The sequence below is a fragment of the Candida margitis genome (assembly GCF_024628925.1).
Source record: "Candida margitis strain CBS 14175 chromosome Unknown scaffold12, whole genome shotgun sequence".
Classification (NCBI taxonomy): Eukaryota; Fungi; Ascomycota; class Pichiomycetes; order Serinales; family Debaryomycetaceae; genus Lodderomyces; species Lodderomyces margitis.
Genome location: NW_026261803.1, coordinates 288 through 26,082, shown reverse-complemented (window position 1 = coordinate 26,082; position 25,795 = coordinate 288). Strand labels below are relative to the sequence as shown.

Below are 25,795 nucleotides of genomic sequence, written 5' to 3'. Positions count from 1 at the left end.
TTTCTTTATAAAACTTTACAAAAGTACCCTCGTTATTTGTTCATGGTTTAGTCGTCATAAAGCATTCTATTCAGTGCCTTCTGGCTAGGATAAAGCTTCAATCATTCATCTTTTACCTGTTATTTTTGTTTTAATATTTTTTTTTTTGTTTTGCATAAACGTGGGGTACACCAATAATGAGCAGACGCTTATTTAGTATATCCTATCTCAATCTAAATTCATCAACATTTTCAATTAACAACTTATTAAGCTATGTACCGCGAGCAATACCAAAGAGGAAGAAGAAGTCGTTGTCAAAGCCACAAAGTGGAAAGAGAGTAGTTGCAGGAGCTGAGACAACTGAGCTCTCGAGTGTCACAAATGAAGTGCATCAACATTCTCACTACAAGAGACCCACACATCCCACGTCTGTTCCAATTTCGAAACTATTTAGTAACACGTTTCCACTAGGTGTGGCTGAATCAATAGAGCACTACAAGCTACGCAATGAACCACTTCGATTTCAGCACGAATTGTTGTCAACTTTACCGTTTTACCCCAACAAGGACAGTTTAGGTAGGACATCGAAAGTGTTGAAGGTACCAATCGACGACAAGGAAAACTATATCAACGAGTTTGTCATTTATCCCCCAGGCAAAACGGAAGCCGATCTGGCCACAATGAAACATTTGGTTATGATTCATGGCTATGGTGCCGGCCTTGGGTTTTACCTCAAAAACTTTGATGCGATAGCCATGCGCAATGACTGGTGTATTCACGCAATAGATCTTTTTGGGTACGGCTGTAGCTCACGCCCTCATTTCCACCCGCAAAATGTCGAGCAAGTGGAAAAGTGGTTTTACGACTCCTATGAAGCTTGGTTTGCTCAAAAGAATATTGACAAGTCAAAGTTGTTAATCATGGCACATTCAATGGGCGCTTACTTGATGGCGTGCTACGGCATTGCTCGAGATGCCCACTTTTGCAGAAAAATAATTATGGCTTCACCAGGGGCAATCATTAGGCATAAGCGTCAAATACCGGTTCCAGGATACTTTAAGCGACTTTGGGAAAGAAACATTTCGCCATTCACGTTGGTGCGGAAAGCTGGTCCGTTGGGTTCAAAGGTAGTCAGTGGATGGTCGTCGAGGAGATTTGCTAACTTGTCCAAAAGAGAGGCCTATTTGTTGCACAAGTATGCCTATGGTATATTTCAGGCTAGAGGTTCAGGTGAGTACATGCTAAATTTCTTGCTTGCTCCCGGTGCTGACGCTAGGTTTCCATTGATCGAGAAGGCGATACATAAGTTAAGATGTGATATGACATGGTGGTATGGAGATGGAGATTGGATGGATAAATCGGGGGGACAAATGTGCAGTGACATTATTAATAATTTGGCAGAATCAGCCGATCGACCTCAACGCAGCGATGTAAAGGTCATCGAGTACAGTGGACACCATGTGTACCTTGACAACATTACACAATTTAATAATGCAGTTTTAGAGGAAATGGATAAATTTTAATAAATTTTTAACAAAAAGCTTTTTTTGGCTTGCTTAAGCCTATGTATATTACGCCTGTAGACTAAATTCAGGATCATCGTCGTCACCTTCCAAATGTACGATTACGCGAAGAGAGATGGGCAAGTTTGGATCAGTAATGACAATCTCTTCACCGGGATTGATCAAACCCCTCATCTTCTTGCTCAAGTTTGCTTTGGTGGCTTCTTCCAACTCAGGTGGGCTTGACATGTAAAGAAACTTGTCGCCACTGGTCAAACTTGGGTTTGTCATTTGTATTTCCTGTTTCGACTTTATTTCATGAATAAACTGTTGCAAAGTCCACCACTTTTGCACAGCAATCTTTTTCGCTGCATTTCCACAAACGGCACAGTTTTGTTTCCTTGCGTATGAATATGTATACGTAAATATTGAGTCATCACCTGAATACATCATGTAGTTATCCAAAATGGGATTCACACTGGTGATGATTTTAAACACTTCATTACAGCAACTTGCAGCAATTATTGCATTCGTTGATGCGATGGCGGGGATGATATTCTTGACAACCCCCAACGTCAAGCTCCTTGTAACCCCCTCAATGCCAAACTCGGCTGCTCGAGTTTTCGCTGTCTGGTACATCCACTCAACTTGATCAGGATCATCAGCGTCAAATTTCTGTCCAGGAAATTGCTTGTTCCATTCGAGTTGGCTTGCCCACTCTATACAATGCTCGGGTAGTCGTGGCGTGTTGGCAATTGTACACACTGGGTAAGTTGTTTGAGCACTTAGTAAGTCCAACGAACATTCAAAACATGAAGTCAACGTCGGTATAATTACCCTGCTTTGCCCTCGAAACCCTTCAGTACCCCCGTCAACTAATGGGATTATTATATTTTCCTGCTCCGCTAAACCATATAGCGTAGAATTAATCCATCTCCGTGCTTCAATTGAATCCAATCCACTGATAATAACCTGGAAGCTTCGATAAAAGTCAAGATTCATCTCCTGAATCTTTTTAAAATGCGGTGTTATTTTCAAATCAGGATTGCCTATCCTTTCAAGAATAAACTTTGTAGCCACCTCTGCCTTGCTTTTGCCGATATCTGCATAACGAAATAAGAACTGACGATTCAAATTACTCAAGTCAATAGTATCCATATCTATGATATGTATATCTCTAAACCCCGTCATGGATAGGTTCTTGAGGATTTCACAGCCAAGACCTCCAGCACCAATGACAAGAACTTTACTCGACTGAAGCGCTTGAAACGAATCTGGAGCAGAATAGATGTCCAGGTACTCATTAAATTGACCGACATTAGTAACTAGTGACTGTATTGAAGACAAGTTCCTCATTGCTGATTTTGAATGTGATGGCGTACTAGAAAAGGGCTGCACACTTTGAGACAACATTTGAATTTGTTTTTTTTTTTGGGGGGGGGGGAGCGGCGCATTTCATCTACAATCAATTTCTCACTATATATATGTACTCATTTATATATGCAAATTTAGGCATCTAATCTATGCAACTATAACAAAAGAATATTTTCTTATTTCATCTATTTTCAACTGTAGGTAGCTCGTCTTGTAGTCGTTTGTTTGTTCTCATAGGAGGCACTCCGATCCTCTTGCCAAAGTTGTTATTCAAATGGTTAATTTGGGGTTTCTTCACCCTGTTTTGTAAATGATTGATCCCGAGGGGAGGAGGAGTCTTGCCTTTCAAATCTGCTCTTTTGACAGGTACTGACTTTGTAGGATCAACAGTGCGTTCAATGTTGGGCGAAACAAACGTGGTGTCAAATTGTGGTATTTCTTCACCTTTACGGTCCTGCTTTAATTGCAAGAGCGCTGCGTTCTTTGCTGCTACAAACGCTGGGAAATGGTTTGTATCTTCTTCCTCGTCCTTGCTTCCCGAATGTCCGACCTGGGTCGATTTAGTTTCCACACGGTCGAGTTCGTGCTCTTCTTCGGCGCCATCATCACTGAAATTGAACGACTCGTCAATCTCGTCGGCGTCTTTCCTCCTGTTTACATGTTGTACCACCTTCGAGGGCAGTCTAGGTGTAATAAACGCGTCATCTGGAGCTTTCAAGCTTTCCTGCTCGCGTCTTTGCTCCATCTCCTTCTCCTCTTGGGCCCTTCTCTCCATTATCTGCTTTTTCCGTTCTCTCTCTGCGTATATCGGATCCCGGTGAAAATCATCAGACTCATATTCAATGTTGTTCTTTTGTAATTTGCTCATCTGCTTGGTGATTGTCTTATCGTATAAGCAATTACCCAAGACATTTCCAAAACATCTCAAGCATCGCTTTATACCATCCGTATATGCCTCCTTTTTGCACTTTTCAAACGCCTGAGACTTGCTCTTGGCATTATCGATGTATCCATACCCGATGTCCTCGTGATACGTGCCATCTTTGAGAGTAACCCTAACAACAATGGAGAGCCCCAACGAACATCTACCCGTGTTGCCATGCGTGTCTAGGTAATCTATTTCACATGATACTAGTTCAGAGTTCCATCCGTTGAACCCAAATACCTCGTTGGCTAGATTTAGTGCCTTCCATCCTTCTATGTACTGAACCGAGTTCCCTCCTCCGCCTGGTCGATAACTCACGTACTCTGGCCCCAAAGCTTTATTGAGTTTGGTCTGAATTTCTAATCTTTCATGTTCAGTAAACTGTATTGATTGCTGAACTTGAGAGCGCAGTCTCACGTGCTGCAAAGGCGGCTTTGTCGGCCTTCGAGGCTGGTGGTTACCATTGAGTGAACTCATGCAAAGGGAATATGTTTTCTATGTACCGTGTCAGACGTGTTGCTAAATGTAGATTTTTTTTTTCTCTCTCTGCTTATCATCACTCAAGTTCAAGACCTTTGAAAATAGTGGAGAAAATGCTAATATGAGTGATGGGCTGGAACTGTCTAATATCCTACCGAAGCAGTTCATAGTGGTACTAAATTTGTCAAGGGACGCTCTATCAGCAATAGAGTTATCCAAAATTAAGGTCAAATCACCTACAAAGAAACAACTCGCTGTAAGCAAACGAGCCGAACAGGTTAGCCATTATAAGGCCCAAGTTACCTTGGAAAGCAGAAATCGTCGCTTTTTGAGCCGCCAAAGACAGCATGAATTATCTCCAGCGTCAAAGAGGTTGAATTTTGATACAGAAAAGAAGGTTAGGTTTTCATTAAAATAGGAATGTGCATTTCACATTTCTATACATCTAAACTTGAGATTAGGGTGATGTTTTCCCCCTTCAATAGCAACCTCCCAAGGGGCGTTTTCTTTCCATTAGCGATTTCCTCCGCTTCATCAATCACTAGGTTCATATACTCGTCAAACCCTTGGATTTTACCTTGAATACGCAGGTTCGATTTTTCATATAGCCATATCGTGACGAGTGACTGTTGCTGCAAGAATTTGAATATTAGATTAATTGGTGGTAGGTTTGTCTTGTTGGCAGATTTTGATGACATTGGATAGGACTAGGTTTATACGAGTAACGGTTTACGATGACTTTGGCAACTTCCCGTTGCCCAGTTGGTTTTCTTTTTCTTTTTTTTGCCTTTTTTTCTACTTTCTTACGCGCTCTTTGTTTTTGGATCAACTTTGTAAATCGGCCAACTTCTCCAATGTCAGATGAAGTACCAGAAGATTTCAAGCCGTATATAATTCAATGGATAGAGGCTGACGCGATAGAAGCAACTAGGAATGGCTCAAAAATGGCCGTGCTTTACAATAAAATGCTAAGCCAGATTAGGCGAACACAAGAACCAATAACAGACACGAGATCACTCAAACTGATAAAATACGTGGGTGTTAAAACTGCTGTCATTTTAAGCAACAGAGTCATCCAGTTCTGTAAAGCAAATGGTTGGGACTCCCCCGTTGGGTTCATGGATGAGGCGGAAGCACACAAAAGAGCATTGAATAAGGTAGATCAAGTGGAAGACGAGACGATGACGCGACCAGCAAAACGTGCGCGAACGACAGCCAGCTATGTCCCAAAACAAAGATCTGGAGCATTTGCTATTATGGTGGCCTTATACTTGAAAGATAGTCAAGGTAGAGGTATGACACGAGAGCAAATTTCGCAACATGGAGCTCAATATAGCGATAAGGCATTTTCCACGTCTGCAACTTCAATGTATTCAGCGTGGGATTCTATCAAGACGTTAATAAAAAAGGAGTTGGTTTATGTAACGGGGAGGTCACCAAAATTCTACTACTTGACAGATGAAGGAAAGGAATTGGCTTCGAAATTAAAGTCCGCGGTTAACATACCGTCCTCGCCAATGCAATCCAACACGGCTGCAAATAGCTCTTTCGATAATGGTGTTCGATTTGAATCGAGTTTTGAAAAGTCCTCTCCTGTTTTGACGAGGAATGTTGATTTGCAGTTTGCTCGTCAGTCACTGCTGAGAATACAGAATCCAGCTCACAGTTCAAGATTAGTTTCGGAGGTGTTGTCGTCGACTGGAAACTCTACCCATGACTCTCAAAACAGGGTGTACGACGGCACTCCCTACGAAATATGGACCAAGGACGAATACGAAGTAGTTATATACATTGACAACAGAGAAATTAGAGCCCAACAAGAACGTGATTTCTTCCAAAGACAACTTCGGCTTGCTAATATCGAATGCGATGTGAAGGCTTTATCATGTGGCGATGTTGCCTGGGTTGCAAGGCATACGCGCACCGGCAGAGTAGCTATCTTGAACTACCTCTGTGAAAGAAAACGAATTGATGATTTGTGCGATTCTATAAAAGATGGAAGGTTCCAAGAGCAAAAGAATAGAATGCATAAATCTGGAATGATGCATTGTTACTACCTCGTTGAAGAAGTCTCCACGGTGAAGTCGCGTGCTTACCATATTATGGACTCGATACAAACTGGGATCGCTCAAACTATGACAAATGCACACATCTACCTACGAAGATTCAAAGACATTGACGAAACAACCGGTTTTTTGTCGTCTCTTACAGGTGTTATAAAGGAAATACATGCTCACAAAAACTTAATTGTCCTTCGACCCAGGGACATATGCAACCAAGACCACTATAATGAATTGTTGATGAAATTTCGAGAAAAGTTTGAAAAGAGGGAAAACTATGAATGTTGTCACTTGTTCTCCAGCTTCCAGGAAATTATGGGCAAGACTACGCAAATGACTGTCAAAGAATTATTTATATTAATGCTAATGACTATCAAGGGGTGCTCTTTGGAGAAAGCTATTGTTATACAGAATCGATTCACCACTCCAAAGAAATTGCTTAAGTTCTATCACCAGCAAAATGCCCACACTGCAATAGAGACAAAGAAGCTGTTGATGGTTGAGGAATTCAAGACGCAGGTGGGAAACAAGAAAATAGGAAAAGCGTTGCTGGAAAAGATTTATGATGTATGGGGAGTCTAGGAGTAGTTTTAGAGAAGTTAATATACGAGTGAATATATATCGGTAATTAGACCGGGTGGGGACTTGTAGTCTATGATGTCTCTGTTGGCACGACCACAAACGTTAAAAGAGAAAAAAAAAAAAATAAAAAAAAATAGAAAATGAAAAACTTCATAAATTTTTCAAAGGTTCAGCAGTCTACATCACGCAATGGGTAAGGGAGTATTAAAATACGGCGGTAAGTCTGGTATTCTTCCCAAGACCAAAGCTATTTTCCACCGTCCAATACGTCCGTTGAATGATATTGAGTTACAAAAGGAGAAAGCCCAGGAAAGTGGATATGCTGAGGGTGTGCCAACTCCAAAGATAAACGGGAAGCATCTTCCACGCCAACAGCCTCCACGGAAGTACATAACTGTTGAGGATAGAATTAAACATATCAAATACCCACCAATGTCTTTACGAGAAATGAACGACTTACCCGCTGAGGAAAGAGATGCGTACAAAAGAGCATATTACAGAGCCGAGTTCTTAAAAGAAGCCTACTTGGAGGAGGAGAAAAGGTTAAAGAAAATAGACGAACTTAAAAAAAGTGTCCATGAGAAAGAGATGGCCAAGCAAAGACAATTTGAGGAGGAGCGTAAGGCTGACTCCTCGATGATTGCTTCGTTGCCCACAATGCAGAAAATTTTGGAGCAAGGATTGGTCAGAAGGAGGACACCAGAGGAGCAAGAATTGTTGAAAGAGCAACGAAAGTTGAACCGTTGCTCTAAGGAGTTGCATGAGAAAGAAATGAAGGCCCAAAAGTTGCTAGAGTTGTACCACTCAGCAGCCAAATTCATCACCACTGAGGAGCAGTTGGAAGAGGCCATCTATAGAGCTTTTGAAGTGGAGGCAGGAAAATTTGAAAGTGCTCAAACCAGTATAGAAACAAAGTTGCTTTCAAGAAGCGCTGGATATTTGGTTGGAGAAGTGAATGAGTTGAAGATTACTGATGCAATCTTGGGACAAATTAATGGCAAACCAGGCTTGGAACAAATCAAGGACGTCTTGAGTGGAACTAGAGAAAAGACGAAGAGGGAGGCCCAATTGAACTTGAGTAATGAGATATAGATGTTGGCTAGTATGTACATAGAAATTAAACACTTCGCAGCTCCTTACGGTGCGGCAGAAAATTTTACAAAAATTTGAAAATTGTAAAAAAGCAATAGTATCAACAATTCATCATACAACACCCATTCACCAGAATCAATGGCAGACTCGGCTGGCTACGATAAAAGCGAGTACCAACGCATATTCTCCAAAGTTTTCAACAAACGACTAAAATATGTGCTCAATGTAAATATAATATTGTCAATCTTGATGACATTGATCTTGGATGTGCCATTTTACACTCGTCAATTATTATCAACTGGACTCCTTTTATCAATTGTGCTTAAAGTGCCCGTCTACTTTTTAGCATTGACATTGATCAGGCAAGTCAGGATCAAGTTTTCGACAGTTGATTACTCGAGTCAAAAAACACTAGGGCTGCAGATTTATCACTCTGTAGGGTCAAACAAGTACCTACAAGTGTCGTCATTTCACATGTTATCAGCGTTGTTTGTTTATGGTGTTTTTATTTTCAATTTGCCATTCACTTTTGACTACTATTTAATCTCGAAGGAGTACAGAAAGAATCCACTATTGAATGACGAGTGGGTATACTATTGGATATGTCCGATTATTATAGGTGCCTTGTATTCAGCTATCCAACTCGTGTTTCAAAGAAACAGGTTAGGCTTTGAGTATGGTCATAACAGAAATAGTCCACAAAACACGTTGTTCACCCATGTACCACAGGCATTGGGGAATTCGTTGGGATTGACCATTATATTCTCCATTGCGAATCCCATCATATATTGGGCAATCAGATCCTATTTATACAAGTCGTTAATCTTGCTCAGATTGTTTGGCATAGATAATTCATTACCTGTAAGAAACACATCCCTTTCGACCTACATCAAGCTATCATTGCTTACATATGTGTTGGTCGTTAACTGGGAGTTTGAAAATCACATATTCGGTGTTTACGCCACAATTGGCTGTCTTGATGGTAAGAAGCCTATCTCCTCATACAGCAAAGATCCATTGAACTGCTTGTTAAAGGGGTTGCGCGATGTCACCCCTAGTCATGAATTGAGTAGACTAACGGCATTTCAAGAATTGGCATATATTGCAACCACCAATGACAAGGAAGGTGTGAAATTGCGATTAGCCATATTCAGCGCAAGGTCAAAGAGGGAGAATTTGTGGCCATCACTATATGAAGAATGTTCTTTGGTTATTCGAGAAGCTAGTGTACAAATAAACAAAAGGAGCGCTCGTGATATGAAGGCGTTAAAGAGTTGGCAAAAGTCCTTGGAGAAGGAAATTGATACTGGGTTCAAGAGGAAAAAGGACCAGCATATTTTTGGAAATTCGTTCACGCAATCTCAAGCGGAAGGGGGAAGCAAGGCTGTAGGTAATGACACGCATGTGGAGAGTGGAGGTGCGGTGGCTTTCGTGCGTAATAAAGTTGCCGCCCCCATAGTGAAGCTTGTTTCGCCCTACTTACCGCAACATTTGTTGTTTAATCACTTCAAGTCTGATCTTTGGCTATTTAAAAGCGTTGAAATCAGCAAAATAGATGCTGCTGCCACCGATGTGAGACAGCACTTTTTGGAATCGACTTTTGGCGCTCTATTCCGCATCACATTGAAAAGGGACTGTGAATCGAGAGTGAGAAACCCAGTTAATTTTGGAAATGCCATAATTGCCATATCAAACATTATTCAACGCTCAGTAGTGGAAGATTCACTAAACGTCGCCACACCAGTCTATATAAGTAACACGCTTAATTTATTGGAAAAGTCAATTCGCGCTTCAACTAATTACAGAGATTATTTGCCAGCTTCTGTGTATGTTGGCATAAATAAGCCCAAAGCTCACTTGATATCGGAATTGAACAACCTTGAATATCACGAGTTTTACAATTTATGCATCCAGTTCAACGGTTTGTTGAATGACCTCAATTTGAACCCAAAAGCGTACGAACTTGCAAAATGGGTTATTGATATTGCCATTGCCGATCGAGAGCAGCGTCTGTTGTATAGTAATATGTATTGAACTTACTATCCTCAATCTCTTCTACTGTTACTTAAGTTTGAACTACTGTTGTTAGCACTGGATTGGATACCAGGGATTGTATCTAATAAAACCGGTTTTAACACCTCTTCGTCGAATCTGGTAAACCATCTAGCGTGCTCCTCTGCACTGAGAATAGCTCCAAGTACTCCTCTATCTGTGTTTGTGTTTGTGTTTGTGTTTGCATTGTTAAACGTTGGTGATGATACAAAATCTGATCTGTATTCATCAACATCGCTGCCAATCAACTCCTCGTCATCATCTCCACCATTGACTATATTTTGATTTGGCTCGTTCTCAAGTAAGTTGACCGAAGAAGAATTGTTGGAGGTGCTGTCTCTAAATGGGGCAACTTTTGGTTGTGACTTCATAAATCTTCTGCTTCCGAGTATGTTTTGCTGCGATGCTTGCTGAAGTGGGAGCCTTGGAGCTTCAATGTCAAATTCATCGTCAGAGTCGGCAGTTTCATCGACGCAGCCTGTCTTTATGCCTAGGATTTCCAACATGGAGGCAGTTGTTCCACCGAATAAAATCACGGTAAGCACAACAACCACCAACACGGTTGCAAGTAAAGTCCATTTAGCATCACCGCCAAAACCCATAGCTAAGGCAACGCCTACTGCTCCTCTCAAACCAGCCCAGAAAATCATCATTTGATATGAGTGGCTGATTTCGTCCGGCACGTTCAATGACAAACCTCCACTCGAGTTGATATTCGAGATTCCACTGTATTTTTCAAGTCTAGCACGGTAAAGAAAGTTTAGGAATCTGGACAATGGAAACACAGCTGACCATCTGGCAACACAGATGGATATGAATGCCACGATAATCAATAACGGCTTGAATACAAGCTCAACTTCGGTGAACAACGACAATCCTAGGTAAATGAATATGAAATTTTCCGACAACTGTGCTAGTAATTGAAAGATATACTTTGTTGCAATTTGAGTACGTCTCGACATGTTGTAATATGCATAGTGCTTCAATGTGATACCACAAAATAACAACGATACAATACCCGACATATGAGCACCATTGGAGAAAAAGTATGATTGATAAGCAAACAAAAGGACTAAACAGGTTTCAATCTGCGGGTATCTCCTCACATGTGAATGCTTTAAAATCAAAGCCACTAGAATACCAATTGCGATTCCGATGATAGTGGAAATCGTAAATGTCATCAAGAACAAACCAATACCTTCGAAGAACGATGAAAACTTTACTGGCTGGCCATGGAATTTTTGACAAGTTTCAAACATAACAATGGATATAGCATCATTTAACAAGGATTCCCCGAAGATAATTGTATACAACTTGGGATCAACTTTGTATGCATTGAATATGGACAAAATGGTTACTGGATCTGTGGCAGACAACGTAGCACCCACTGCCAATGCATCAACAAACTCCAATTTGACACTATCCAAACCAATTGAAGTCCATATGTAAACGATGATCCCCACAACCATTGCCGATATAAACGTTCCCGGTATGGCGAATGTCAAAATGCTTCCAATATTTCTGAAAAAGTTTGCCTGATGTAGTTCATATCCACTATTCAATATAATCGGCGGTAACAAAATATTAAAAAAGTATCCCGGGTTGAACTTGACGGCATCTTGTATGTAATGTCCTGGACTGAGTCTGATGATTAATCCCACAATCATTCCACAAAAAATCGACAATACCGTCTCATGTATGGCCTTGATTCTTCTCTGTTGTAGGAAATACGACGACCACAACGCCAACATTAACAATAGCAACAAGATAAATAACGCCCACGATGAAAAGATTTCATTCTCGACTGGATTGGAATCCTCTAACGGATCGTCGCCTGTTGTGGGCGTATCTGGTGAATCGTCTAAATCATCTGATACTGCTCGTTTGACTAATTGTTTAAAGGTGTATAAAGCTAGACTTGACATATGCCATGTGAGTCTCTAGTAAAGATTGATGTTGGGTAATTCCAGTATTTTGGTAGTTAATCCGCGTTTACGAAAATAATGCGTTGAAAGAGATTTTTTTTTTAGGGGATCACAAAATCGGTTGTTCTTTATGTAGTGAAAGGGTGATCGAACTAGGAGGATATAGTCTGTGAGTGGCAAATATGTCTACTGCCTGAGTTTTATTAGTGAGTAAATGATTTGCTTCTGATTTAGAGCAGGGCTATGTAGAGTATTTCAAAGTGGGCGTGGAGGTAGTGTGCGCGGGACCATAGGTGAGATAGAAAGCTTTCACTTGTTTTACAAATGTATTTTTTTGTTTCTTCCCAATTTTTGATCCTTAGTTTCTACTAACTAGTGCCTTTAGTTCATTATTGTACATCAAAGTTGATTCGCGGTCACCGTTGAGTACAATAGTGTTGAAAATTTGGTTTTCGACTGCTGCTCTTGCTCTCTACAATGGATGCAACTTGACCATTTGATGCGCTATGGCTATGGCCGTAAATGAAATTATGTCTGTTCTGTTACGTAATAGATAGAAGTTTATTGTTAGTAGTAATGTATTGTATTACGTAATCCAAACTATTGCTGAAATTGTGTCTGTCTGTACCTTTTGTTAATTTTTTTTGTTTTATTTTTTTTTTTTTCGTTTTCTTTTATTTGTTTTCAATTTGTTTAGACATCGTGGACCTTGATTGAAATCTTTCAGCTTGAGGCAAGATCTAAACACGTTATCTCAACCCTCACATACTTAATGCAGAAGCTGAACATTTACCTCAACGATGATGTCCAGTCGTCAACTGACAGTCTTTCACACTCAAACTATGTCCCAACCCCGCCTCAAGCAGCATCACCGCAGCAAACGTCAACCTCGTCGCCAAAGAAGAAGAAATCTAGTCAACACTTGAAGCATCATCGAATCAACAACTTCTACTCTTCTTCTCAGGTCAACCCTAACTACTCATCGACGAATTTGTCCAAGATACAGCATCATGGCCATCATGGTTCTCCGACGTTTTATTCCAATTTTAATGAATCAGCCACTTCGATTGGCTCTAGTCCGTACCAGTTGGGTACCCCACCATTATTAGGATCACACAACTCGTCCTACACATCAATCAAGAGCATGTTGCCGATGACACCACCAGCCTCGGAGGCAACCTCGCCAGAACCTAAGTATTTTGATATAAAACAGCGACTGGCTGATGGTAAAACCAGTCTGGTTACCGTGTTGAAAAAAGTTCAGTTATTAATACCACCAGTCAACTACACCATCTGCTCCTTGTGTTTCATCTGGTACTTTTTCTCCATCATTTCTTCCAACTCAATCAAGTTGATCTTAACCAAATACAAATATCCAGTCACCGTAACCCAATTGCAATTTCTCATGAATGCCGGCTTGAGTTTGGTCTTGTTGTTTATTTCAAATCATTACACCAACGAGAGAATCATTCCGTCTAGTATACTCCCACCAAGTAAATCAATAAGACAATTTGTCACACCAACAAGGTTTATTCTTTCCACGACTGTGCCTATGGGATGTTTTCAATTCATTGGTCATTTAACCAGTCACAAGGCAACTTCTGATATACCCGTTTCCCTTGTACACACTATTAAAGCGTTAAGTCCATTGGTGACTGTATTGGTGTACCGTTTTGTTTTTAACAAGCGTTACAGGTTGAGGACTTATTTAACGTTGGTTCCACTCAGTTTGGGGATTATGATGACATGTTACAAACTGAAAAAGAAACCCGTTGCCAATACTGTGGGTCAGGTTGTAGCCCCAGTAAACAACAGCTACCTGAGTGGGCTCATTTTTGCATTCATTTCAATGTTGATCTTTGTTAGTCAAAACATGTTTGCTAAAAGCAGATTAACGCCGAATACTGTAACGCCACAAGAATCGAAATCGATCCCAATTTCTAAAAATGGGCCAAAGAAGTTGGATAATTTGACAATCATTTTTTATTGCTCAATAGTGGGATTCCTATTCACGTGTCCGATCTATATCACATCTGAGTTTTTCAACAACACTTTTTCGTTAGCGCAATTGGATATGACGATATTGCTGTTGGTGATTATAAACGGATTAGGTCATTTCATTCAGTCCATCATAGCATTTCAAGTTTTAGGACTTTTATCACCGATTGACTATTCAATTGCAAACATACTAAAGAGAATATTTATAATATTGATGTCGTTCCTTTGGGAAGCAAAGAACTTCACCCCATTGCAAACGGCAGGGTTATTTACTACGTTGGTTGGATTGTATAGTTATGATAGGTGGGGAACCCAGCGCAATTAATCTTTACAAAAATATAGACTCATTTTTTTTTGCGTATTATGAATATATCTATTCATCGTCTATTCTTTAATGTCCTGTGCCTTCAGTGTTTAACAACTTTTTGAAAATATCACCAAATGCAACCATAAACACGGTTTGCCAAACTCCTAACCCAATTCTTGGCGTGACACCTCTATATAATCCTTTGACACCGTTGTTTTGATAAATGTATTTAGCGGCACCCCAGACGCTCAAGTTCTTTGGTCTGTTTGGATCATTGGTTTTACTTTGCATCTCAACTCTGATAACCTCGATCGGTTGATTCCAAGCACTTAACCCACCACCAACAACACTACTGGCGATTTTCTCAACATTGGATAATTTTTGGTTCTCCCCCTTTCCTGACAATTTTCTAATACCATCTTCGGCCAATCTTGAAAATCCAAAACGAGAACCCCAGTTGGTCATTTGACGGATTGCGACGGCATTGACACCTTTATTGATACCTCTAATACCCTCTCTCTTGTAGATGTCTTTAAATACTTGGAAACTGGTTTGTTGTGGTACACCACTGACAGCTGCTTGTTTAGCTCTAGTGATTTCAACAGTTTTCATACAAGTACAGAATCCCATTGTCAAGTAAGCCTGGGCCAAACCACCTGCAATACCACCACCCATTCCACTAACGAACGAATTGAAACCCAAAGTCTTGAATCGGTATTCACCTTCAGCGGAAACAAACAACAAAACGGCACCCTTAGTACTGGCTTCAATCCATGCCCATGGGATCAAACCTTGGTAGAACCCTAAGATACCACCACGACTCCACACAAGCTTGGCAGCTTGGGCCATGGTTAAGGATCTGTTGGCAGCCATGGTGGTTTTAATAACTTCCAATGGTTGGCCCAATGTGGTAACTTCAGACATGTTCAATCCAGCACCTAAAAGGATGTTGGAGAAACTGATTGGTTTTTTCTCAATCTTGTTTGTGGAAGCCATTGTAGAGGAGGAAGCGGGCAAAGAGTGGTGAGTGTTGAAGAAAGAAAGTTAGATACAAAATTGGTGAAAAAAAAAAAATAACAAGGAAAAATTTGGGGAAAAATAAAATTGGAGATCGCGATATCGGAGGATATTACCTGCAATAGGACTTCTTTGGGATCGTTGAGAAGAGGGGGAGAGTTTTGTTTTGCGTGGCTTTCTTTCATGCAGGTTTGTTAGTATACTACGACTACTGCTCTTGCGTGAGACTAAAAAGCTTCTTGTGTCCAGCCGTAACCGCGCTGTAGGTTTCCACCCCGGCCATCCGGAAATACCCGGAATCATTTTGGTTGCAAAAGTAGTGAGGAAATGGAGGCAGCTGTGGGGTAGCAATCGTGTAATTTAGAAATGTGCAATGATATGGTGTCTTTTGAACAAAGCATTACTGGTGTATCAATTGATAAAAAGACAATCATTACTACACGGATGTAAAGTGAATCGCTTAGCATTGCAACTAACTTTTTACAAATTCTATCAAAACAAAATTGTAAATATCAATTAGTGAAGAGTCAAGGCAAAGCAGGCACTCTTTAGCTTCTTAAAATCCAATGTGAGCAATGTATAACTTTATCTAGTCCCACATATCCTAACCATTCAAAGCAACTCCAAGTGTTCCCCCCACCTTTAAATGTCGTAAATACAATGTCGTGAACTGTTTACGACAGTGCCTTTTATTTTCGATCATCCAGCGCAACAAAATTCACTCGTTCAGAATATCAAACTTTCTTTCTTCCAACAGCATAACAAAAAAAAAAAGCACTACACACCATGGGTATCAAAAAGATGTTTATGAAAAAAGATCCGACGGAGCAGGAAATCCGTGAGGATTTGAATCGGGTCGGCATAACTACAAAATCGGGCAATACAAGAGAAGAAAAGTTTGGAGCATTCAAGAATTACGCTCAAGAAAGGGCACAAATGAGACCAGCTATGGCACCAAGTAATCCGTATGCAAAGACACAGAATAACGATCCTGCTCATAACCCGTATGCTAATAACGGTAACAGCTCATCCGGTACCTCCGTGGGTGGAAAGGACCAGTCAAATGCTAGCGGACATTCATCTTCACCATATCAAAGTCAGGGGCGCAGCAGTGCCGATTCCAATCCATATGGAAGTTCGACCCGTTACGGACAGCCACAAGCCGCGGACCCATATGCTGCTCCAAGTAGACGGCAAGCACCACAATCTAGTGGACGAGATCCATATAGTCGGCCAACTTCAAGGCAACCGGCAGCAGCATCCTCACAGCGAAGCCAAGCGAATGCAGCCAGTGCAGGCAGTGGAGATTCTTCAACAAAGGTGAGTAGAATGTCTACTAGGCAATCGGCAGCTGATACTGATTCACTCGATTTGAATGCAATCTCGTCACATCAAATGTTTCAAAATAATAAGCCAGTAAGGAAACAAGCTTTTGATTCAGATGATTTAGATTTAAATGAAGAATTTAATGAGGAGGAGAACTTGGACTTGAACTTGGATATTCCAGAGGAGGAGCAAGTGAATTCGGAAGACGAGGAAGTTGAAGCTATTAAACAAGATATTAGGTTTGTTAAACAAGAGTCTGTTCAATCGACTAGAAACACCCTTCGAATGGCTCAGGAAGCCGATGCATCGGGTACAAATACTTTGGGAATGTTGGGATCACAATCTGAGAGGTTGTACAATGCAGAACAGAATTTGTTGTTGGCAGATACTCAAACGCAAATTGCCGACGAAAAGGTTAAAGAGTTGAGACGTTTGAACCGTTCTATATTCATTCCAGCTTATGGTAATCCCTTCAATAAAAAGTCAAGATTGCGTCAACAAGAGGAGAATATCAAGAACCGTAAGATGCAAGAAAAGTATCTTCGTGAAACAAATCGTCAAAATATGTATGAGAGTGAACAAAGATTGAAACAAGGTATCATGAATAATGCTACTGATAATGATATTCACCACAAGTACCAAAATGAAAAGTATCTACAGCAAGCACAAAGATACCAGTTTGAAAATGATTCTGAGGATGATGAAGTTGAAAAGGAGATTGCTTCTAATTTGGACCAAATTGGTTCTTATGCAAAGAAATTGCATGGAGTTGCTAACACAATGGGTAAGGAAGTTGACAGTCAAAATGTTAGATTAAGAAAGATTGAAGAAGATGCTGATAAATTGGATATCAATGTTCATATGAACAGTACTAGATTAAGTAACATTCGTTAAGTAGATGGAAATAGAGAGGATGATAATGTGTGGAGAGCTTCTATAGTGCAAGACAATTGGTACAGCTTAATTCCGCTCACTTCGGTGGGTGGGGCAAATAAAAGAATACAAGACGGCTAAAACCGTACTACGTTGTTTCAAATTAATTTCTTTTTTTTCTTATTTCCTGGAATGTCGAGCTTTATGCAGGACCATACTGAGAAACGACAATCACCACCTCAGTAGAGTCTATTTTCTTCGTTTGACGGTAGTGTTGATTTTGTAGACCCAAACGTTGTGCTTGCCTTTTATATGCAGCAACCTCTCATACTGGTAACACTCTTCCATAAAGGCTTATTGTTCTTATCATTTCAATCAACTTCGTTATTGTATGGAATGCTTTTTTTTTCTTCCTCTTTTGTTACAACTGTGCAACCACTTAAAAAGCATTTAATGCACAATTGGTTAAATATTTATTGGTCGATGGGCGTTTAAATAAAGAATGGTTTACTCGATGAGGCAATCAAATTTGACTTCGCTTACGCAATACCCTTTAAAAAGGATAAATAGAAAGCAAAGGATGTGAGAGATCATAATAACACGGTAGCTCTAGTTTGTTGGGTTAATGTGTGTGACAAAATTACTTTTTTTTTTTTTTTTTGACTTTGACTTTGACTTTGATGGGTTAAAACGTACGACTAAGATTTTTGTTTTCTTTTTTTTTTCGTATGCCGAGGAACCGGTAAAGAGTGCAGCTCAATGTCTATTAGAGGTTATAGTATATCCATGTTTAATGCACCTCGTTTAGCTGAATGGACTGTTTCTGTGCTTGAGGCGACTATTCCTTCAATACAATCCTCTTGCGGGTTTTTGCCATCTGCTATTGTTCCGCCTTGGTGCTCCACGTTTCAAATGTGAACTGTGAAGCGGTTAACTTTTAACCAATTGAAGACATTCTAAAGGTCCTCTTCTATTGTATCATTTTCTACTTTGCAAGTTTCTTTTTCTTGTCTTTCTGTTGATGTCTTTTTTGTGATTTTGTTTTTTAAAAAAAAAAATTGTTGAATTAAAGAAATAAAAAAAATAAAAAAAATTTCTCACTCTCTTGTTTCTGTATCAATCAGTAATTGGTTTTTATCAGAAGGAAATACACAATACAATTCCATCTCCTCCCCCTTTTTTTTCTTCTTTTTCTTCTTCTTCTTTTTAATAAATATCACGATAACTCTTCCTTTCTTTTTTTCCACTTCATTGACAAGTAGTTGTTATCGCTCCATCGTTTGAGGTTTTTTTTCACTTTTGTTGTTGTATTTTGGTTTTGCAGTTAAAAAATCGAACCACGTTTTCATTGGGAAAGAAATTTTTTTTTAAACCTTTCCTTCATAGAGCACTTTAAAAGAGATTTAGTTTCCACTTATAGAGACTTATAGAGAGACAACCTTCAAATTTATAGAGTTATGTCGTCAGCTACCACATCATCATACTCATCGAGTTACAATAATAACGCGTCAACTACAAAAGTTGAGAAAAAGGGCAACGTTGCTAGTTTCAAGACTACCCCAGATGGGTACAAGACCAACTTGACTGCCATTGACACCTATGGTAACACCTTTCAAGTGCCAGATTACTCAATCAAGGATATTTTGTCTGCCATTCCCTCCCATTGTTATGAACGTAGATTGTTGGAGTCATTCTACTACGTGTTTAGAGACATTTCCATGATGGTTACTTTGGGATACATTGCCAACAACTACATTGAATTAATTCCAAACCAATATGCTAGATTTTCTGCTTGGGCTGGATACGTTTGGTGCCAAGGTTTAATTGGTACTGGTATTTGGGTTCTTGCCCATGAGTGTGGTCATCAAGCATTCAGTGATTATGGTTGGGTCAACGACTTGACTGGTTGGATTTTGCACTCGTACTTGTTGGTCCCATACTTTTCATGGAAGTTTAGTCATAGTAAGCACCACAAAGCTACTGGTCATTTGACCAGAGATATGGTTTTCATTCCAAAAACTAAAAACGAATTTTTACAAAGCCGTGGAGTCGAAGATTTGGATGATTTGTTGGGTGATTCGCCACTTTTCTCCTTATTGCAGATGCTTTTCCAACAAACTTTTGGATGGATTGCTTATCTTTTCGCCAATGTTAGTGGACCAAAATTCCCTGGTGCTTCTTGGATGCAAGTCAACCATTTTAACCCAAGCTCATTGCTCTTTGATAAGAAGGACTACTACTACATTTTATTATCCGACGTTGGTATCTTGATTCAATGCACTGTGCTCTACATGTGGTATAAGAACTTTGGTGGTTTCAACTTTATGGTCAACTACTTCCTTCCATACCTTTTTGTCAACCATTGGTTAGTCTTTATTACTTATTTGCAACACTCAGACCCACAAATGCCACACTATGAAGCTCACCAATGGACCTTTGCCCGTGGTGCTGCTGCTACTATTGATCGTGAATTTGGCTTTGTTGGTAAACACATTTTCCATGACATTATTGAAACACATGTTTTGCACCATTACGTTTCGAGAATTCCATTTTACAATGCCAGGGAAGCCAGTGAAGCTATCAAGAAGGTAATGGGCACCCACTACCAACACTCAGACGAAAATATGTGGAAGAGTTTATGGAAATCGGCTAGAATGTGCCAATTCGTTGATGGTAAAGACGGTGTCATGATGTATAGAAATACCAACGGTTTCGGAGTCGACCCAAGAAAAGAGAAATAGGCTCGCAGGTAATACAACGTTTAATTTATATAAACATCCAGGTCCTGGTGTTTGCTCTATATTTGATGTAGTCTGGGCCGAAAAACTTGACGAGATAGTCCTCCTCGTAGGCAATTCTATCGCGAAAGAATCTCCAAAGAATTGTAGCCCCTATGGCTAACACGAGTATGTTGCCTAGTAGTAGCTCAAGCCCGATAAACCAGATAAAAAAACCGAAATAGCTGGGATGGCGGATATACTTGTAGACTCCTTGAGTGACGAGCGTATGTGTCTCCTTCTCAGACTGTTGAATATAATGGTTAAATGACTCCTGCGCAGTTCCCATACTGAATGTCCTGACCAATTGACCAAAGAGGACTAGTAACAAGCCAATGGGCTTCACCAGGAGATGGAATGGGGAAACAAAGTACTCAATAATCGAAATCACGGTGATTAGGTGAAACTCTCTATCCTCCAAAATGAATGAATCGTCGTCAGTCTGGCTGTTATTGTACAAATAAGTCATGACAAATTCAAGGCTGTGGAATATGCAAAGACATTGGAGGTATAAACATAATGATGTTATTGGATAAACGAATTCACCAATTAATGCGCCCGTAAATACGCCACCTAGTAGAAGCGACTTGAATGCAATCTTGACCAAGTTGTTCTTAGCCGGATCGTATCTAGCATATGGAGATTCATTGTCGAGCATCTCTTCAAGGGTCCTATGTGGTTGATTCATCAAAGAAGAAAAAAAAAAAATTCTAACCTGTTGATTTTATCTGGTGAACTTCGTGATTCCAATGTACTCACCTTCCAAGGTGTCTTTGATTGAAGTGTTTATTGTTTGTTTCACACTAGGGTCTTTGTTTGTGGTTGATTTATTTGCTCTTTTCCATTCTAAATATGTTTCGTTGGTGATTTTTTCCATCAGCTTGAAGGTCTACTTTGTTGCAGAATTCATCAACACTGCATCTTACCAACCTCGCTCAGTCACGTCAAAGTCGTTCTTGATATACGGCGTCAGGGGTAATCATGAGTTTTGGTGGATGCGTATTTTGACCGTGGTGGAGATATTGTTTAAACCGTGGGGAGAATCGAAACCAGTTGCAGTAGTTGGCAGTATCATTGTCATTGGTGGCTTGTACATGCGCCATTTGGCAATGAAGCAGTGCAGTGATTCCTTTAACCATTACATTGCAACGGTTCGGAAACAACACCACAAATTGATAACTTCAGGTGTCTACTCCATCCTGCGGCACCCCAGCTACCTTGGCTTCTGGCTATATGCAATTGGAACCCAATTAATGTTGAACAGCTACATCAATCTAGTGTTGGACATCATTATCCTTCATTATTTCTTTACAAAACGTATCGCATATGAAGAGTGGATGTTGGTAAACAAGTTCTACGGTCAGGACTACATTGCGTATCAACAACGGGTAGGTGTGTATATTCCCTAACTACAAACTCTTGTTCATGAACTTTCTTTTCGTAAATGCCAACCAGAATTTACTAGGAACATCTCCGCCATCGGCGTAGATTCTGTTCAACAACCGTTCAGCCAATTCTTGTCTAAACTGGGTCAAGTATCCCCTCAATAAATCAGCATCAGCTCTTGTCTTTGGTGGTGTGTACAATGAGTTCAATGGGAATGATATATCTCCTGGTAAGGCAAAGTTATCGAGACTCAAATTGCTCAATACCCTGGTTGCTTCACGGTGGGGCATTGTTTTATTGAGTTTTCCCAAGCAATCGCTGACAAACAATATACCGTATATCAATAACCTATCTGCATTGCCTCTGATTTCAAAGTTTTTGAAGAAGGAGTTGGCCCTGAACAAGTCTAACGTCTCTTCGACAATGTCGTAATCTTGATCGGTTTCAAAGGCAGGACCCCGATATTTGGTTTTAAGTGGAAGTAAGGATAGATTGCCAATTGTTCTGGCGTCTTGTGATTCCTCGCCTAGGAATGTAGAGTGGTATGCTGGCATGTTTGGTTGAGGCGTTGGAGATTAGCTGAACGAATATTTGTCGTTTGCCGATTTTGAGGACAAAAAAAGTGGTAGCGTTTAACTGCACTAACAACCCGTGAAGCAACGAAGCAATGAAGCAACGAAGCAATGAAGCAACGAAGCAATGAAGCAATGAAGCAATGAAGCGGTGAGGCAACAGAAAAAGCGATGAAGCTGCCAGTCCAGTAGCTGCATTTCCCTTAGTGGGGGCAGTCTTCAATCAAAAATAGGTGATCTTCACTAAGTTGTAGCCACCATTGCACTTTTCCTTGGCTACAGGACTCACCGTTTCACTTCACCACTTTGTTTACTTTGCCTTGCTAAGCTTTTATGATGACGTTTAATCCCCTACTGCCTACCTGAAACGTCTTTCTTTGTTAATTTCATCGGGTGTGTAGTCTAATTTTGAATATTTTGCACTCAATTATCCAAATTAGTGGAAAAAGTAAACAAACGTAATATAAAGAAAAAAAAATTGATCGCTAAAAATACTACGGGATATCAAAATTCATCGGAATCACCAGTTAGCAATTATATTGTCGTCTATATTAATTCAGATTATTTGACTTCATTTTCACAGTCAATTCTCATTTAAGCAGCATTTGCACCTGAATACCACTTTCGTTTAAATCATGTCGACATTAGCATTATCACCCAGTAATAAGCGCAAGCGCTCAATTCCCAATTCGCCGAGTAAAGAGAATGATGATGTATCAGAAGTCCATTCCAAACATGAAAAGCGGTATGCTAGTGGGCCAGCTTCTGCAGCAGACCCCTTACTTTCACCATCGAAAAGACAACTACTTAAGCAAATGAGTCCAAATGTTTCAAAAAAGTCCAAATTGTCGTCAGCAATAGTTAAACCACCAAATTATGTGACTGAGTCTAAATTCCAAAGACCGCAATTGCCTGCCTCATTCAGGCCCCAGTTAGAACAGAGATCTAAAACCACCTTATCATTACCATCAAGTAATTTGCCGCCTTCGTTTGGCTTGCGTCGTTCAAACTCGTTACTCAATAGATCCAACAGCTCACTATCTGATGCACAACAATCTTCCCTCAACTTGCCCGATAGGTTCATACCATCGCGACATAATTCTGTGACTGGTAAGCTTGACTCGAGTACTGCATCTCCAGCTCCAAATGCATCCCCTGAAACACATATAAAAGCACAAACTTCCAAAATCTACCAGCATCATGTGGCCAAAGCTTGTGGCCTTGAAGTCAATTCGAGGATATTACTATATCAGCCACCACCACCAGAGAGGAAAAAGCCTGTGAATCTTGCATCTCAGATGACTCAATCAAACAAGCTCAAAATCGGAAAGCACTCGCTTCCGCCATCAATTGCTTCAGCGAGAGCGAAAAAGATCCCATCTTCTCCTGAAAGAGTTTTGGATGCGCCAGGATTGGTGGATGATTTTTACCTAAACTTATTGGCGTGGTCGCTGTATAACCTTTTGGCCATTGGACTTGAAGATGCTGTCTACGTTTGGAACGCCTCAACAGGTTCAGTGGGACTTTTATGCGAATTGCCCAATAAAGCACTGGTCTCTTCAGTAAAGTGGTCTCAAGATGGATCGTACGTTTCTATTGGTAAAGATGATGGGCTTATTGAAATCTGGGATATTGAGAAAAACGTAAAGTTACGGACATTAAATTGCGACAATCATTTAACAAGAGTTGCATCGCAAGCGTGGAACCAGCATTTGTTGACCAGTGGTAGCAGGATTGGAAACTTGTACCACTCAGATGTAAGAGTGTCGTCCCATTTAAGCGCGAAAGCTGAAAACTGCCATGATTCGGAAATCTGTGGAATTGAGTATAAACACGATGCAAAGCAATTTGTCACAGGTGGGAATGATAATGTTGTCAACATCTGGGATGTGAGAGGTACTACTCCATTGTTTACCAAAACCAATCACAAAGCAGCAGTAAAAGCATTGTCGTGGTGTCCCTATCAACCATCTTTATTGGCCACCGGTGGTGGCTCCAATGACAAGACGATTAATTTTTGGAACACTACAACTGGTGCCAGGGTAAATACAATTGAGACGGGGTCGCAAGTGAGTTCTCTAAACTGGGGTTACGCACATGGCACAGGAATGGAGATTGTCGCCACACACGGTTTTCCAACGAATAGCATCTCCTTATTTAATTACCCCACATTGCAGAAGACAGGCGAGATTGTTAATGCTCATGACACGAGGATCTTGAATGGTTGCTTGAGCCCGGATAACCTTACACTTGCAACAGTTGCTGGTGATGAAAATCTAAAGTTTTGGTCTTTGTTTGATATGAACAAATCAGCAAAGCGGTTGCATGATGATGAATTAAATGGCCCCAAGGACGAACCAAGGATGAAAAAGATGATGAACCTTCGTTAGTAGACTATAATGACAGACGAAATTGTGAAACTTTTGTAGGGTCTCTTTTTGGAAGCGCTATAAATAATTTGCAACTTGTAAGAGAGAAACAAAAAGAAAAAAAAAAACATCCACCACTCTTGACTCTCCATCAGCAATGCCACGATCGCCAACAAATACCCTCATAATCACCAACTTGAGTGACAGCCTACTACAAGACCCCCGCGAATTGATTGATCTTATATCCGGCACACATGATTTAGTTCAGCTTATAGTTTTGCCCAAGTTTGCTCGGTTTATACTCATTTGTGAATCCAGCCGAGTTGCTCAAGCGATGAAAGAATTAATATCACATGACCCCAAATGGAGCTTTCTTCGAATATCATACAGTATAAAGGATAACAGGTTTGAGTTAAACAAGCAGGATTTGCTTGATGCAGCAGCGGAGGAAGACTATTCGCACATGAATTATTTGGAACTTCCGCATGACCTAAACCTGAAACGCTTTCTAATTAGTCCACCAATGAGTCCTCATGATTGGGACCACTGGGACAAGCTTGAAGAAGGGCCAAACGAGAAGGCTATTTACTCACCGGAGGATTTGTCCAGTTTATTGTGGGAACGGTTAGGTGGCAATATGGTGAGAAAGTACCAAGACGATTCAAACCAAGTTAGAGAGGAAGTGTTGTATAATGAGGATGGCGTTCCGGCAATCGTTTTGGATAAATCGGAGAATGAAGTGTTGGAAGAGAAGCTTCCCAGGACCAGCATGCCGGTCGATGAGGAGCCGTGAGAGGAGCTTTAAGATATGTAGTATCTTTGGTAATCTTATTGTCTTTTTTTTTTTAACCTGGTAGCTAATTTCCATGAACGCTTCCAAAGTGCACATGTTTTGAAACGATATGCAAACTGATCCTCATCTATATTTCAATCATAGCGTTTGATCAATGCACATGTCCCATTTATATAAATATGAAAGCCTATTGTGATTTGACCTTCAGCTAATATTGGAAGTGGGGCTGATCTATGAGTCAAATTGTTAATTGTTAATTGGAGTAGTAGAAGACATAGTTTAATAATAGCCTTTTAAATGTATATACTTTGAATTTTTAATTTAGAAAGAATCTTTCCGTAGCTATAGTTTCAAAAATTCCCACAAGAATGAAACAAGCTTGTGGACTTGTATACACAATTATTCT

At 40.2% G+C, this 25,795-nt stretch overlaps 14 protein-coding genes across 14 annotated transcripts; 9 read left to right on the top strand and 5 right to left on the bottom strand. All coding sequences in view use genetic code 12, as the record gives it.

Annotated features, from left to right (window-relative positions):
• Nucleotides 1–176: 176 nt before the first annotated feature.
• CANMA_002264 (carboxylic ester hydrolase) lies at nucleotides 177–1,502 on the top strand (the record flags this gene model as incomplete). The annotated part of the gene is made up of 1 exon (XM_051814313.1): nucleotides 177–1,502. One exon carries the CDS (start codon nucleotides 177–179, stop codon nucleotides 1,500–1,502), a length of 1,326 nt encoding a protein of 441 aa, XP_051672049.1.
• Nucleotides 1,503–1,550: 48 nt separating this feature from the next.
• CANMA_002263 (NEDD8-activating protein) lies at nucleotides 1,551–2,837 on the bottom strand (the record flags this gene model as incomplete). The annotated part of the gene is made up of 1 exon (XM_051814312.1): nucleotides 1,551–2,837. One exon carries the CDS (start codon nucleotides 2,835–2,837, stop codon nucleotides 1,551–1,553), a length of 1,287 nt encoding a protein of 428 aa, XP_051672048.1.
• Nucleotides 2,838–3,036: 199 nt separating this feature from the next.
• On the bottom strand, nucleotides 3,037–4,257 carry RAD52 (recombinase; the record flags this gene model as incomplete). Its single annotated transcript, XM_051814311.1, has 1 exon — nucleotides 3,037–4,257. The coding sequence occupies one exon, from the start codon at nucleotides 4,255–4,257 to the stop codon at nucleotides 3,037–3,039; it is 1,221 nt and encodes a 406-aa protein (XP_051672047.1).
• Nucleotides 4,258–5,114: 857 nt separating this feature from the next.
• CANMA_002261 (uncharacterized protein) lies at nucleotides 5,115–6,902 on the top strand (the record flags this gene model as incomplete). Its single annotated transcript, XM_051814310.1, has 1 exon — nucleotides 5,115–6,902. One exon carries the CDS (start codon nucleotides 5,115–5,117, stop codon nucleotides 6,900–6,902), a length of 1,788 nt encoding a protein of 595 aa, XP_051672046.1.
• A 189-nt stretch (nucleotides 6,903–7,091) lies between these two features.
• CANMA_002260 (mitochondrial 37S ribosomal protein PET123) lies at nucleotides 7,092–7,994 on the top strand (the record flags this gene model as incomplete). The annotated part of the gene is made up of 1 exon (XM_051814309.1): nucleotides 7,092–7,994. One exon carries the CDS (start codon nucleotides 7,092–7,094, stop codon nucleotides 7,992–7,994), a length of 903 nt encoding a protein of 300 aa, XP_051672045.1.
• Nucleotides 7,995–8,132: 138 nt separating this feature from the next.
• Nucleotides 8,133–10,028, top strand: CANMA_002259 (uncharacterized protein; the record flags this gene model as incomplete). The annotated part of the gene is made up of 1 exon (XM_051814308.1): nucleotides 8,133–10,028. One exon carries the CDS (start codon nucleotides 8,133–8,135, stop codon nucleotides 10,026–10,028), a length of 1,896 nt encoding a protein of 631 aa, XP_051672044.1.
• An 11-nt stretch (nucleotides 10,029–10,039) lies between these two features.
• NHX1 (bifunctional K:H/Na:H antiporter) lies at nucleotides 10,040–11,971 on the bottom strand (the record flags this gene model as incomplete). Its single annotated transcript, XM_051814307.1, has 1 exon — nucleotides 10,040–11,971. The coding sequence occupies one exon, from the start codon at nucleotides 11,969–11,971 to the stop codon at nucleotides 10,040–10,042; it is 1,932 nt and encodes a 643-aa protein (XP_051672043.1).
• Nucleotides 11,972–12,743: 772 nt separating this feature from the next.
• SLY41 (Sly41p) lies at nucleotides 12,744–14,294 on the top strand (the record flags this gene model as incomplete). Its single annotated transcript, XM_051814306.1, has 1 exon — nucleotides 12,744–14,294. The coding sequence occupies one exon, from the start codon at nucleotides 12,744–12,746 to the stop codon at nucleotides 14,292–14,294; it is 1,551 nt and encodes a 516-aa protein (XP_051672042.1).
• Nucleotides 14,295–14,360: 66 nt separating this feature from the next.
• Nucleotides 14,361–15,272, bottom strand: YHM2 (Yhm2p; the record flags this gene model as incomplete). Its single annotated transcript, XM_051814304.1, has 1 exon — nucleotides 14,361–15,272. The coding sequence occupies one exon, from the start codon at nucleotides 15,270–15,272 to the stop codon at nucleotides 14,361–14,363; it is 912 nt and encodes a 303-aa protein (XP_051672041.1).
• Nucleotides 15,273–16,079: 807 nt separating this feature from the next.
• Nucleotides 16,080–17,513, top strand: SEC9 (Sec9p; the record flags this gene model as incomplete). Its single annotated transcript, XM_051814303.1, has 1 exon — nucleotides 16,080–17,513. One exon carries the CDS (start codon nucleotides 16,080–16,082, stop codon nucleotides 17,511–17,513), a length of 1,434 nt encoding a protein of 477 aa, XP_051672040.1.
• Nucleotides 17,514–18,949: 1,436 nt separating this feature from the next.
• FAD2 (Fad2p) lies at nucleotides 18,950–20,233 on the top strand (the record flags this gene model as incomplete). The annotated part of the gene is made up of 1 exon (XM_051814302.1): nucleotides 18,950–20,233. One exon carries the CDS (start codon nucleotides 18,950–18,952, stop codon nucleotides 20,231–20,233), a length of 1,284 nt encoding a protein of 427 aa, XP_051672039.1.
• Nucleotides 20,234–21,678: 1,445 nt separating this feature from the next.
• On the bottom strand, nucleotides 21,679–22,209 carry ARC18 (Arc18p; the record flags this gene model as incomplete). The annotated part of the gene is made up of 1 exon (XM_051814301.1): nucleotides 21,679–22,209. The coding sequence occupies one exon, from the start codon at nucleotides 22,207–22,209 to the stop codon at nucleotides 21,679–21,681; it is 531 nt and encodes a 176-aa protein (XP_051672038.1).
• Nucleotides 22,210–22,862: 653 nt separating this feature from the next.
• CDC20 (ubiquitin-protein transferase activating protein) lies at nucleotides 22,863–24,617 on the top strand (the record flags this gene model as incomplete). Its single annotated transcript, XM_051814300.1, has 1 exon — nucleotides 22,863–24,617. One exon carries the CDS (start codon nucleotides 22,863–22,865, stop codon nucleotides 24,615–24,617), a length of 1,755 nt encoding a protein of 584 aa, XP_051672037.1.
• A 136-nt stretch (nucleotides 24,618–24,753) lies between these two features.
• RCN1 (Rcn1p) lies at nucleotides 24,754–25,389 on the top strand (the record flags this gene model as incomplete). Its single annotated transcript, XM_051814299.1, has 1 exon — nucleotides 24,754–25,389. One exon carries the CDS (start codon nucleotides 24,754–24,756, stop codon nucleotides 25,387–25,389), a length of 636 nt encoding a protein of 211 aa, XP_051672036.1.
• Between the last annotated feature and the right edge of the window lie 406 nt (nucleotides 25,390–25,795).